The sequence below is a fragment of the Dryobates pubescens genome, chromosome 5, assembly GCF_014839835.1.
Source record: "Dryobates pubescens isolate bDryPub1 chromosome 5, bDryPub1.pri, whole genome shotgun sequence".
Taxonomy (NCBI): Eukaryota; Metazoa; Chordata; class Aves; order Piciformes; family Picidae; genus Dryobates; species Dryobates pubescens.
Window position 1 is genome coordinate 8,147,467 of NC_071616.1, and position 14,287 is coordinate 8,161,753.

General features: G+C 40.6%; 1 protein-coding gene across 1 annotated transcript; it reads left to right on the forward strand.

Annotated features, from left to right (window-relative positions):
• The first annotated feature begins 7,130 nt into the window (after positions 1–7,130).
• Positions 7,131–14,064, forward strand: LOC104298847 (photoreceptor outer segment membrane glycoprotein 2). The gene is made up of 3 exons (XM_009898951.2): positions 7,131–7,796; positions 12,047–12,293; positions 13,763–14,064. Exons 1-3 carry the CDS (start codon positions 7,216–7,218, stop codon positions 14,027–14,029), a joined length of 1,095 nt encoding a protein of 364 aa, XP_009897253.1. The 5' UTR covers positions 7,131–7,215; the 3' UTR covers positions 14,030–14,064.
• The last annotated feature ends 223 nt before the right edge of the window (positions 14,065–14,287 follow it).

Below are 14,287 nucleotides of genomic sequence, written 5' to 3' on the forward strand. Positions count from 1 at the left end.
TCTCTCTAACATAAATAAGAGGAGGAGTCTTACTTTTGCATTGTAAAAACCCCCTACATACAGCAGCACTGCCATCTTCTGCTGGTTTGCTGTCATGCATGCAAGTACTAGTATGTTGCAAACAGCAAAGGTACATTTTTTTCCTAGTAGGTATCAGAAGCAATACTAATTTCTAATACTCAGGGGTAACACACATTTGGATTTCCACAGACATTGGGGGGGGGTGTGTGTGTGTGTTATTCACATGTGAAATTTTTCTGGGCATAGGAAAGAACTTCAGACGTTTGTGCAGGATTTCTATTACATCCCAGCCAGAGGAACAGCTCAAAAATCCCAGGTAAGCGTGTACATTTGTGTACTTGTGCTGTCCACAAGGTATGAGTTACACCTGTTGAATGTACTCCATGCAGAGCTAATTTGTATGCATATATACAGATCTAACAGATCTAATGTATTCCTTGTGGTCTCTGTAAGTAAGCAAGGTCAAAGCATTAAAGATGCATGTGCCTAGGACTAATTCAGTGCAGTTGGGGTATATTTGCAAGAATTTGTGTGGTCCATATGCAGTAGGTCCAACAGGTCCCAGATGTATTGCATATGTTCTTGATCTGAAGTCTCCCAGATGTGCTGCACATCAGCAAGATAGAAAGCTGGAAGCTCTACTTCAGATATTTTCTCTAAAATCATGAGGGTACTATAAATTCTGTTCTTCTGAACTGATGCTACTGCCAAAAGGCATACTGAGTCTGTATGGCTCCGGGGACTTGCCATACAACAAGGAAGTGGCTCTGTAGGAGTCTGCCATGTGGTACTAGATGATGCATTGTTGGATGAAGTTTTCAGCATAAACATTAGTTTTGAGATTGATTGTATCAGAAAAACTGAAAAGGGAAAGACTTTCACTGCATTACTTTATCCTGTTGGGACATGGCCTTGGGATTTTTCTCCCTGTGGAGGCACAGAGTGACCCTGTCAGTTATGGACCTTCCTCTTCCATGTAGTAAGGTATGAAATGACTTCTGGCAAGAGAGCAAGTCTTAATTGTTTTTTCTTCCTAGAATATTGCAGTCAGATATTCCTATCTCAGCTTTACTCAGGACTTTGGTAGACTGAATTGCATTGATAACTAATCTCTCACCTTCCTCTGATATTAAGTGTGGTAATGCTGATACTTGCAGAGGAACGTCTATGAAAGCATGACACCACAAAGAAGGTGATCCCAGAATTCAAAGTTAGAATCACAGTAACATCATGGTACTGGTTCATTGTTCATCATTAGCTGGGAGAGGACAGTTCATGCTTCTGAGAATATTCACATGCATTACAATCCCTGGTGCAGGGACGCTATAGACCAAACCTGGTCCTGCTTAGTGATTCAGTTCTGGTACTAACATCATCACTGACCTGATCAAGCATTACTGCAGACTCAGCTTGTTGCCAGTTAATCCAGCCATGCCCATCCCACAGATCACTCCATGCTAGAATCAGAAATGTCAGAGAAAAAGATGCTTTTGTTTATAGCTTGGGATAAAGCTTTTATAAGACTACGATATAGGTTTCTACTACATTGCTCTTGAACCTGGAAAACTTCCCAAACCAGAATCTACTGAGAGTCATACAGGATCATCCAATTGCTCTTGCTTACTTGAACTCCTTTCTTGGACACAGTCACAGTCACTACACATCCAAAGCAACAAAATACAGAATGATAGGTAAGGCACATAACAGTGAGTGTAACTGATTATTGCCTAAGACAGCATTTCCTTTCCCCCAGAAAAGCACCAAGATTCATTATTCTCATTGATCTCTCTCTCTTGAAACCACATTTATTGTTAAGAACAAATAAAGAACTAATGATGACATTATCAAGTCTTTTGCTTACTGGTCCAAACTTCTGGGGAATAAAAAAAAAGTATAAGAAGTTACCATAAATCCATTTTGTTGGCAAGATCTCAGCTCACATTCAGTTGCCTGTTTTGCAGGACTTAACCTGGTGGCATTAGAACCTTGAAATAAATCTCTTAACTACGATTAGAGATGAAGAGATTAGCATGAGCAGAAGAGCTGAAGTCTTTTTTCCATCTTCATTGGTGAGCCAGTGTAAAGACAGAAGAACTATGCAGATATCAAGAAATCAGTACTCCAGTCTTCCTCAGGATGCTTGATCCAGGTATTTTCTCCCCTGTACTCAGCAAGTTACCAGTTTTGAGATCCTGTTCAGTCCTTTGAAGCAGGTTAGTGTTTTGTTTGATTTTTGGTTTTGTTTTGGTTTTGTTTTTTTACAGTAAGTCAGAGAGAGGAATGTGTATTTAACAGAGGTGTGGCAGAGTTTCGTGAAGCTCGCAAGACAAGATGTGTTTTGCGTATGACAAAATTGCAAGCCGAATTTCTTTGGACAATTTGCATCTAATAAGTAAATGCCACAAACAAATAAATACTGTGCTATGTCTTCTGTGTAGTATTGGACAGCAAAGGGACATGTAGGTGGCATTTTGGAAGGGAAAAGCAAGCATATACTGGTGAACACTGAAGTGCTAGAAAAGGAAAGCTTGAAAACAGTAGTGATAATATGGGAGAGATTTCCCCATTTGCTGGGCTCCTTCTGTTGAAAGAAATATTTCCACCTTCATAGCATAAAATGCAGGTTGCTCTCCTTTAGTTGGGGAAAAAAATGTCTGTATATATATGCTTCCTAAGTCTGGAGAGGTTCCTGTGCAGTGGTGAAGTGTGTTTCTGATAGAGACATCAGTTCCCCTGAACTAACTAGCATTTGTGGTTCTACAGTAGCCCACTGCAAACTTAACTTGGGGGAAAAACACACACACACACACATATATATATATAACAGAACAAGATAATGATATATTTAGCTCATAACTACACTTCAGTTCTTTCATCTGGAAAAACTTTCTTCATGGTGCTCAAAAAATGCTACTATGCTGGCAGTATGCATGTTGCAATACAACTTATGCTATTAAATATATTCAATACTTCATTGAACAGTTAATGGGAAGACCACATTATTCTTTCCTTATCTAAAACAAATTCACTTAACTATTAGCATAGGAATAAATTACCTCAAGAGAAACCTCTGTGTAGAAGCTGAGAACACAGGAAGAGAGTACATAAGTTGCCCTTCTGTCCCATACTTCATGTACTCCAGGTTTCACAAGGAGCACAGTTGTCCCAAAGACCCTTTGCACAGTCCTAGGTATATCAGTGACAGCAAGGGCCCCAACAACCAGCCATTCCCCTCCTTTCCTCTGACAGTGTGACTTGTATGAAATAATAGCTCTTATATCACTGGAGGACTGTGGCGTACGTACCTCCATTAGATCTATGTGACTATTCTATGAAATCTGGTCTTGGAACAATGCTAAAATTGCACCAGGCAAGCTGGAAATACCATATGAGAATTACTGAAGGCAAGGACTCACTCAGAGAGTTGCTCTTCCACATAAATTTTTCATTTCTTTAACTTCAGACACCTGGAAATGGGGAAGGCAGCTACACCAACATAGCTACAAGAAATCGGATGTATCCCTGCTTATAAAATCCAGCTTCACATCTCTTCATGGCTAGAATATGACAGAAAGTTTCAAATGTACACCTTCCAAACCCAACAATACCTCTTCAGCAGATGAATTTTAAGTAAAGCCAGAACTTTTTACAACTCTTGTTCAAAAGTTAAAGCAAAAGATGTTTGGCAAGTAGGGCATTCTTAGTGATGCTGTAACCCTAAGTGCCTAACAATTTAGAGGTGTTTTGCAAATACATTCATGTATGTCACAGAAATGAGCAGTGAGTGATGCTTCCATACATGCTGGCCACTGAACATGAACTGCATATCAGCAGCTAGGAAGTTCCACAACAGATTCTCTCTGTTGGGAATTCTAAGACTTGAGTATTGGGGGCAAATAAACCTAGTTGCAGTAGTCATCTATAGCTATTTAGGTTCAAGTCATGAACTGCTTAGCTGCTGAAGCAATCAAAGATACTCTCTTCAGGCTTAGCAGGCAGCCTGTCAGCTGAACTTGTATGGAGGCTTAACTCTGTGCCAGCAAAACGTGATCCTTTTAAATGAGGTCTGAAGGAGAGCACAGAAGAATGGGGTGAATGTTATAAATTACTGTTCTCTGGACTTGCCTGTACAGAAGCATCCATCAATAATTAGTATTGCATCAGGATAATTCATATGATTATCACAATATGATCACAATCAGTGTTCAATCATAACTGATAATCAGCCTTAACAATCATTCCAATTAGGACTCTGTTTTTAAAGTCAGAGAGCTGCTGATCTCCACACCTTTGGAAATAGGGCTGGCAAGGGAAAACAGTGCACTTCACACACTCAAGGTATTGTATGAAGGAAAGACAGACAGACACAAATGGTTCTGAGGGAAATTAGTTTCCTTTGTAAATGCAGGAGAAAATGAATGCCAGGTGAATTACTTCAATCTCATGCTTTAATGTTCATATGCATAAAAATATCTAACCATACCCTAATCTGAATAGAACAACATATTCCCTGCCTGTGCTGTAGTAGAACTGATTTCATCCAGCAAAAGTACTTAAAGACACTGGGATGCCATTACCTTTTAGAACTGCACTCTACAACAATTTGCTTACCTAAGGCTCCATTTCAGCTGTGGATCCTTCAGTGGCTAGGTGCAGCCCTAATCCTGTACAGCTTGTCTGCAGGTGGATTTCATGCTGTTTTAGCTGGCTGGTTCTAGTCAGATGAAGTGAAGTTGTACAGATCACTAGCTCAACAGATATTATATAAGAATAATACTGTTTCTATTTCTATTACAGGATTATGTTTTGCAGTTTATAAATCCCACTGTAATAGCAGAATCTGATGGCTGTATAATCATATACATACATAGTTGTATCACATAAAATCACTCTAATGAAAATTATTGGATCAGTACATGCCCATGCTGAGAGCAGGTTTTGTGGGAAGGAAAGATACAGCTCCGTATCTCCTGCACATGGTGAGGAAAGGCAACCATAAAGCATTGGAAGCACTGAAGGGTAAAAATTCAGTCTGATCCTGAATTCTAAATTTACATCACATACATGAAAGCCACATTGTCTCCAGCTCTAGCAAGTTTTAGATCTTGGGTGTTACTAGCTGCTTTCTGCCTGTGATTTTGATGTAACTGGAAAGGTGTTAGTAGTGCTGCAGAGAAGCAAGGTTAAAAGTGCTGGAAGAGATGGTATCTTAGATTCACTAACAGCTGGGGGAAAGAAGACAGACCTTGAAACACAGAAGTCTTCCTTCAACTGTGAAACTCTAACAGATTTGAAACTTGGAGTGGGGGAATCTCTCTGAATCTCTTTTACACCTATCACTGTGATCTATGGAGAGAAAAGTAAAAGAGCCTGTAGATTACATAGAAAACTTAGTAAAGGACTATTAATGACATAAAAATAGGTGTATCAAAAATAAGGTAATAAAATATGCAAGATACAAATCACTGAACACAAGTAGTTTTCTGTCATGTTTGAAATGGTTCCCCTTCAAAAAAGTATTGTGGTGTTCCTTGGGCTTCTTCAGTCAGTAAGCAGTTCCAAGGGGTGGTGAAGAAGTTGAGGTTATTGCAGAAAGTGCAACCAGGAATGAAGTTTAGGATTCTGATGGGAATATAGGGGACCCAGAAAGAAAGCCAGCTGACAAGGTGGTAGGAGAAATGCAGTAAAGTGTGATTGTCAGTTCCCAGGACAAAGGGAGAAACCAAGGAAGTTCAGCTGCAGGAACAGCAGTCAACACAGCAACAGTGATTTCCTAGGGATTAAACAGTCCTCATTTAATGCCTCCTCTTACTCTAAAATCTATTTTTTAATAATAATATCAGAAATAAAAGGAGTAAATCAGGTAGAGAAAGAAATATAGCATCTTAAACTGCTGATTTTGTTCTTAAGGTGTGATGACGTTCTGCTTCTTTTGGTAGGGCGATACATTACTTCACATTAAAAATGGTAGCACTTCTATGCCAGATGAAGCGGTGGAGGATGGTTTGTTCACCAGTAATAAACACATTCCAGTCATAGCACTTAAAAGTTAATAAAATCTTGGTAATATCTTCAAGAAAACCACTACAGACATTGATAGTTAAACTGTCTGTGGAATGTTTTGTGCCTGTGGACAACCACTGTCAACTCCCCCTGCAGTTTTAACCAGAGTGATCATACCTCAGTAGTATCACAGTATAACTAAGGTTGGAAGAGACCCCAAGGATCATCAAGTCCAACCTGTCCCACAGACCTCATGACTAGACCATGGCACCAAGTGCCACGTCCAATCTCCTCTTGAACACCTCCAGGGACGGTGACTCCACCACCTCCCTGGGCAGCACATTCCAATGACGAATGACTCACTCAGTGAAGAACTTTCTCCTCACTTCGAGTCTAAACCTCCCCTGACGCAGCTTGAGACTGTGTCCCCTTGTTCTGGTGCTGGTTGCCTGGGAGAAGAGACCAACCCCTTCCTGGCTACAACCATCTTTCAGGTAGTAAAAAATGTAGGAACAAACCCCACTTTTTGCTAGCAAAACCGTTTTACTGATTTGATGTTACACATCAATGAAATGACTAGAAATACCCATAGGATACTATGTTTCTAGTGCTATTTTTATATGTTCTCTTTCCATATGGAAAAAAGACTTATGTGCTCATGCTATATGTATCTGCTTGTTCACCCTGCTTCTTCAACTTTTGACTACAGATCTGACCGTGACACAGTAATCTAAGAATTATAAATCCCTAGAATCACCGAGAAAGTACAGGCAACAAGAAGATGGGAAAGGAACCATAAGTCCTCTGGAGGGAAAGACAGCAGATTAGCTCCCTTCTAGACCTCAGAAAACCTGCACAGAAAATTGCTCTTAATAAAAATCCATAGGAACCCAGAGTTCAATTCTCCTGTTCACTTGTTTTTAATTGTTCTAGCCAATCCTTACACTTCTTTTAATTATTTACATTGTAGGAAATGGAAACAATACATTTCACTGGGGGAATCCCCTGGCAGGAGTGCGTGAGGCTGTACAGGAAGTTTTCTGCAGTCTCTATAAATACCCAGTAGTCAGACAGTAATCTCTCTCCCTCTCTCTCCTCTTCAGATCCCCACTGCATGCCTTGGATACATGCTCCTAATCAGCTTACAAGATTTCCTTGACCGACGCTTCTTTACCTAACGCTGATCTGACTATGGCTGTCCTCAGAGTAAAATTCACCAAAACCAGGAGGGACAAATTGGCCCAGATCTTATGGATCCTCAACTGGGTTTCTGTAGTGAGCGGGGTCATTCTCTTCAGCCTTGGCCTCTTTCTGAAAATAGAGATCAAGAAGCGCAATGAAGTGATGGCAAAAGGGGACATTAACTCTGTCCCCAACATGCTGATCTCTGTAGGGGTCATAGCATGTATCATCAACTTTCTGGGTGGCAAAATCTGTTATGACTGCTCAGATGCCAACAAGTTCTCTCGATGGAAACTAGTCATGCTCCCATACATCGTATGTACCTTCTGCTTTACCTTCTCCATACTGGTGGGTGCTCTCATGTGTTATACCATGAGGAATGAGCTGGAAGAGTCTCTCTATCTAGGACTGAGGGATGCTATTAAGTTCTATAAGGACACAGACATACCCGGACGATGTTTCTTAAAAAAGACAGTGGATATGCTACAAATTGGATTCCGATGCTGCGGAAACAATGGCTTTAGAGACTGGTTTGAGATTCAGTGGGTATCTCCTCGGTATCTGAATATGGCTTCCAAGGAAGTTGTGGAGTAAGTATTTACTAGTGATAACAGAAAAATCCTAGGAGGAAAACCTGCTCAAGAGGGCAAAGTAGGTACTAGTTTTTACTGGACTTTTGTCTCAAAAAAAATGTAGATGGACCACATTACTGGGCCTACAAAAAGGCTGGGGAGGGACTTCTCAGGATATCAGGTAGTGATAGGACTAGGGGGAATGGAATGAAGCTGGAGGTGGGGAGATTCAGGCTGGATGTGAGGAAGTGGGTCTTCACCATGAGAGTGGTAAAGCCCTGGAATGGGTTGTCCAGGGAGGTGGTTGGGGTGCCGTCCCTGGAGGTGTTTAAGCCCAGGCTGGATGAGGCTCTGGCCAGCCTGATCTAGTGTGGGGTGTCCCTGCCCATGGCAGGGGGGTTGGAACTAGGTGATCCTTGTGGTCCCTTCCAACCCTGACTGATACTATGATACATGGACAAAGGTTGCCTTTTGTTAACTTTTTAGGGATAGTAAACAAAGCAAAGATGTAGCTTTCTTTTTTTAGTGTGGCAAATTAACTACCTCAAAAATCTCAATTATAGTCAGATGATAACGGAAGGAAAACAAGGGTTGTACAATCAATACATTGCACAGTCAATCCTGAACACTGCAAGATCTTTCTCCTTCACAGTATTAGGACTTTGCATACCCATGTTCAAATCTGTACATGCACATGTGATAAAACTGCCAACATGGTGTGCACTGGATAAAAAAGGGAGAAAAACACTCAAATTTTGCTAAGGTTTTTGTTGGTGCTTCACATGATGTGAAATTAGATGCTCCAAAAGAAAATGTGGGCATTGTTACCTTTTCTATTGTCTTGTAATAATAAGAAAAATTTTAAGCAGACAATCTAATATTTAACAGTTCTTCTACAGCTGACAAGAAGCCTTCACTGACAAGAGCCCAGTAGTATTCCTGGGAAAGAAAAACATAATGCTTGACTGGGATTTATCAAGTGTTCTGTTTGCTGAACTCAAAAATCAGTGACAGTGAAGCTAGAGACCAAAGATCTTATTTTCACAGAATTTGCAGCTTGAAATTGCCATCATAGCAAAGCATATATACAGAGCTGCAAATATACCAGGGGACAGGACCTAGGCATATATAGATAAGAGTGTCAACATGCGTAAGCAAGTGATGAGAAAATAAAGCAAACTTTAGAACTAGTGTTCTCAAAAGAAAAAGCAATAGGGACACAACAGACTGACCCAAGATGTGTTTTGAATCCTGGTTATACACTGAATAGTGGCATGACAACAAAGATGGTCCACAGGAACTTAAGAGTAGTATCTTATTGCAAGGACAAGAGTAAAATACACTGCCTTTTATCTCTGAGACACATGCAAAACCAGCAATGTTTTACCCAGGACCTCAGCAGAGCTCCACTTTCTTCTGCAGGGTCACTTGTGCTCTGCTCTGCCACTAACTGTCAGTTAATTTTTGCCCCATGGAGGCAGAATATGCCAGTGAAATGTGTGTAAGAGAAGTAATTACACTGCTGACTTTCTTTTACTGTACATAAATTGGCTACTTCCATCTTGATTGCAAGAACCCCAGTTGGTGCTCTGTGACTAAATAATTCCATGATTTCCAAAAACCTGCTAGTGAAACATTTTATACTAAATTGTTGGAAGCAAAGTCCAGCTGGTAATGCTCAGAAAGGATGGAGAAGGAACCAAATCACAAAATGTTAGGAGGTTGGAAGTGACCTCCAGATACTGAGTCCAACGCCCCTACCAAAAGCAGGATCACCTAGAGTAGTCTGCACAGGAATGCATTCAGGCAGGTTTCAAAAGTCTCCACAACCTCTCTGGGCAGCCTGTTCTGTTGGTTTCATTTTGTACAGTATATCAGTTAGTACTTGGTAGACCAAGAGGCAAAGCAGGTGAGAACTGACATACTGTCCATCTCACATGTAACCTTTGCAGAATGGAACTTTTTACTTTCCCTCATAATCCTCTTCACTCCCTTCTCTCCATCGCCCATACCTAAATGTGACAAGAAATGGAGAGAATAGGAGCATTAGGAGGATGAGGCAGGGTACAGGGGAACAACCCTACCATTGCTTTGGCTGGGTAAAAACCTCTTTTTATAGTCTCAAAAGCATTTTTTGCTTTACAATACCATAACAACTTTGAATTGCAAGAAAAAAGAGCAGCAAGTGTCTCACTGCCTGTTACTGAGGTCTCCCCTTCTAGCAGTACCAAGATCTATCATTCTTTAATTTGCTACCAGTAGAGGAAACTATGGCAAAGGGACACAGCCCAAGTTTGGAAACTGCTGTTGGCAGTAGAAAGAAAATTTCTCTTCATAACATGTGGCAGGAAATTAAAAAAAAAAAAAAGATAAAAAAAAAAAGCTTGGAATCAAAAGAAAAGCCTAAAACTGAGTTTAAGAGGTAGTATTTTAACCATTTTAGATGGTGTACTGTATTGGGCTCACATCACTGAATTATACAGGGCATTTTGCTGTCCCTTTCACAATGTGCCAGCTTTCCTCTCCTCTCTCTGCGGTTTCTTTCTTATCCCACATTTGAGCTTTCCATTTGTAGCTCTCTGGCTCCCGTCCTTGTTTTTGTCCCAGCGAGTGGTTTTGCCTATGCCCATTACACTGCTTGCATACTTAAATCTCATTTCAATGGATTATTTGGGTACTTTTGCATTGGTTTCATTCTCTTGCCATTTACCAGGAATATGATGGCCACAAAATGAGGAGCTAGACTTCAAACTGGAGAGCAATTCATGCCTAATGCACTCCTAGGTGAGAATTAGCAAATGATCTTCCTCACTTACTTGAGAAGATCTTTGAGGAAGATATTTTTGACAGAAAGCTAAATAAAACAATGCACCCCACCCCCAATAAGCCCAACCCAAAACACAAAACAAACAGAAAGAAAACAAGCAAGAGGTTGTATTTAGGAGGGCCACAGCAGTAAGATAAAGGCAGTTATTCTGCCGTGCCACCACACCCACAAATACTGAAATCCAAGCAGCTTACATCTCTTTTGATAGATACATTTAGTCACAAAATGCCAGAACACTGGACTGCAGAGCTTCTACATGGTCTGTTCACCTGGTGAGCTTCCTGTGGTAACTTCCTTCCCTTGAAATTTAGATCATCTGTAGTGGAACAGGAAAATAGGATAGATTGTGGAAAACATTAAGAATTCTACTATCAGAAAACTCTTAAAGCTAGATGTCTAAGCAATAACTGTCTTCCTTGTCCTCTGGCTCCCTTACAAAAGCCACAGGGCATAGGATTCCCTAGAACAATTCTCACCTGTGTGGCTGTCTCAGGAATAAGCCTTTCTGCAATAAGCATGACAACAGATGTATTCTTAGAGGATAGTCTTCCAAAGTGAGACAGCATCTCTCATCTTACATACTCTCCTGTTTCCAAAAAATCTGGTTTTCTGAAGAGCCTGCTTGGAAACACAAGTCCTCACAAGAATGCACTAGCTAAATACAGGTAATAAAATTAAATTGCACCTAAAGGATTCATTTAGCTGTTCTACAAACTCTTGACTGAGACTGTGTTCTCTTTCCATCTATGATCCCCTCAACCCCCCTATTTCTTCACCTTTCTTCTTTTTCTAGCAGTTTTTCTCCTGATTTCAGAGGGGAAGGAAAGGACTAATTTTTGGCAATAAATACAAGCAGTTTCAAAGGTTACAGAAAGCATAGCTACAAGAAGTAGGAACTTGTTTGAGAATTAATCTCAAAACATGTGCCATACCCGCCACTGCACATGGGTACAACGATGAAATGCCACTGGAGGGTTTCCTGTGACTCCTGTGGCATCCAAAATTGTTCTTGAACTAAGTTCTCTCTTCAGGAATGCTTGCATTGAAAATCAGTTCAGAAGTAGTGAATCACAGGATTTCTAGGGCCATAATTCCATTAGAGATCCCCCCAGATAGACAAATTCAGAAACTGTCTTTACTACTTTCAGAGTAAAGATACCTACAAAGGCACCCTCTCCATGAACACTGAATCCACACCTTGAATATGCAGTACCAAGAGCAACATGAGATAATGTGCTGAGGTCACACTTAATAGACCAAATGAAAACCTTAATTTTCCTGCAGTAAGCAACTTCTCATGTTGAAAAGCTATTCCCATTTTTCTTTTGTTACTTTGGGAAGAACTACATTGCAGCAAACATGCATGATAGCCTTTTCATAAAAACTGCTGTCTGCTGCTGCTACCAGACTGGTGACACCTGAACTTTCTGTCCTGCTGCAGCCGTCTAAAGAGCAATGTTGACGGGAAGTTCTTGGTGGACGGAGTACCCTTCAGCTGCTGCAACCCAAGCTCCCCACGGCCCTGTATCCAGTACCAGCTGACAAACAACAGCGCTCACTACAACTATGACTTTCTGACAGAGGAGCTCAATATCTGGATGAAGGGATGCAGAGAGGCCCTGCTGGATTACTACACAGATATTATGAGATCCATCGGTATTGCAGCACTCCTTATTTGGTTGTTTGAGGTAAGTCTCAGAAAAGCGGTCTGTGTCAGAATAACCAGAGTCTTCCTGCTCTCCAGCAGGGCCTCAGTACCTAATATAAAGTCCACAAACACTTATGAATGTTGCAGGGCTTCCTTCAGCACAGACAATTTCTTAAAGTCCCCAGAGCAGAAGCAAGTCTCATTGAAGATGACAACTACTAGAAACAGCATACGGAATTTTGTATATTCTGTATATTTACAGAGCTTTTTCAACAGCATATTCCCTTCCCTAAAGCATTTATGGGCTCAGATACAGAATGATACACACAGTGACACCATGGCAATGAAATTGTGTGAGAAGGTCTGAGGCTTGTTTTAAGTCAGCTTTAACAAAGAACATACAAAATGTGAGCAGGCCTTTGGTGGAGTTTGTTCATTTCATTTATAGTAAAAACTGAGCTTAAGTATCAATATCTGAAAGCCTCCTTTTGAAATTATTATTGCTTCCCCATATAGCACAGCTTTTAGATTGGACTGTTTATTATGCAGGAAAACAAGCACACCACAGGCAAGCACACACACCTGCAAAGCTGCAGTGTATCTGCTGGTTGCCTGTGGAGAAAGCTGTCTTCTAAAGGTACAGGACCCTCCAATGGCACAGACTAAAATAAGTGTGGGGTTGTTTTTTTCTTTTTAAATAAATTTGAGTTTTCTCATTATTGTTCTACAGTGTAATTATCAGCACTGTAATTGAAGTAGCTCACAATGGTCACCAAGCAGTGCTAGATGGGCTGGTAGTGCCAGAAACAGCAAGCCTTTGGCAGCATGTGAAGAATCTGTGAGCCATCTCTCTGTGAGCCCTTAAACATTGACAAGTTGGGCAGGCTGATCTCCATTCCAACAGAACTAACAAAGTGGGGCTTTCTCCTATACTCACACTTAGGCCTCTACTACAGAATCACAGAATCATCAAGGTTAGAAAAGTCCTCTAAGATTATCAAGTCCAACCAACAACTCTAGGCCATCCATCTTCATGCATGCAGGACACACATGGCTTACATATGAATGATTAAACTGCTTGGAGGAAACGTCGATTTAATCGAAGTCAGGGTGAAAAAAGTGCACAGACTACAATTTAGTTTGTTTTTTTTTTCCTAGTGATTGATGGTTCCATTAATTGATCATCCATTCTACATCAATTAGATGTAGTCTCTGAGGTTGCAGTGTTCTCATGTAATTCTTAGGTATTTATGTGCTAATAACATGCAAGTGGGAATGCTGCCTGAAGAATGGAGAGAGAATCAATCAATCTTTCACTGGTATCTTTCTTTCTGAAAAATGTAATTAATTGAAGGAAGAGTGGTTACATATATTGCTGGGATAAACAATTTGTCTGCTTTAGTCAATATTCATTATTAGGCCTGTCAACACACAAGTGGGAAATCTGACTTAGCGGTAGGATTTTGGCTGTAATTTAAACTCTGCTTAACCCTTAACTGTGTCTCGCAGCTCTCTGTACTCATTGGTGTCCGGTACCTACAAACAGCAATGAAGAATGTCCTTCTCCTAGGAGATCTGGAGGGTGAATCAGATGGTTGGTTACTAGAAAACAGCTTTGTGGAAACTGCCAAATACAACATCAACATCATTAAGAACCTCGGCAAAGCCAACCAGATATCCACTGTTTCGGGCATGAATGACCCCAATATTGATGTTCAAAACACAAACTGTGGCAAAAACAATATTACAGCAAAATCTATCCCAGCAGGTAGCTAGGCAAATCTTCAAAGAAAACTCATCACAAATGTAGCTTTGATATGTTACAGTCTCACAGTTAGAAGAATTTTCATGGGGGATGGGGGGAAGTAGGAAAACTCCTAGAAGAAACTACTTGAAGAAACCACAGACTGGTGACAGCTCCAAAACCACTGACAACTTCCTTGGCTGGATGTATTCTTACTCAGCCTCATGAAATCCCTGATTTTTAACACTGCAAAAACAAGCTTTTGGAACTTCCCTCACTTTCTCTTCATT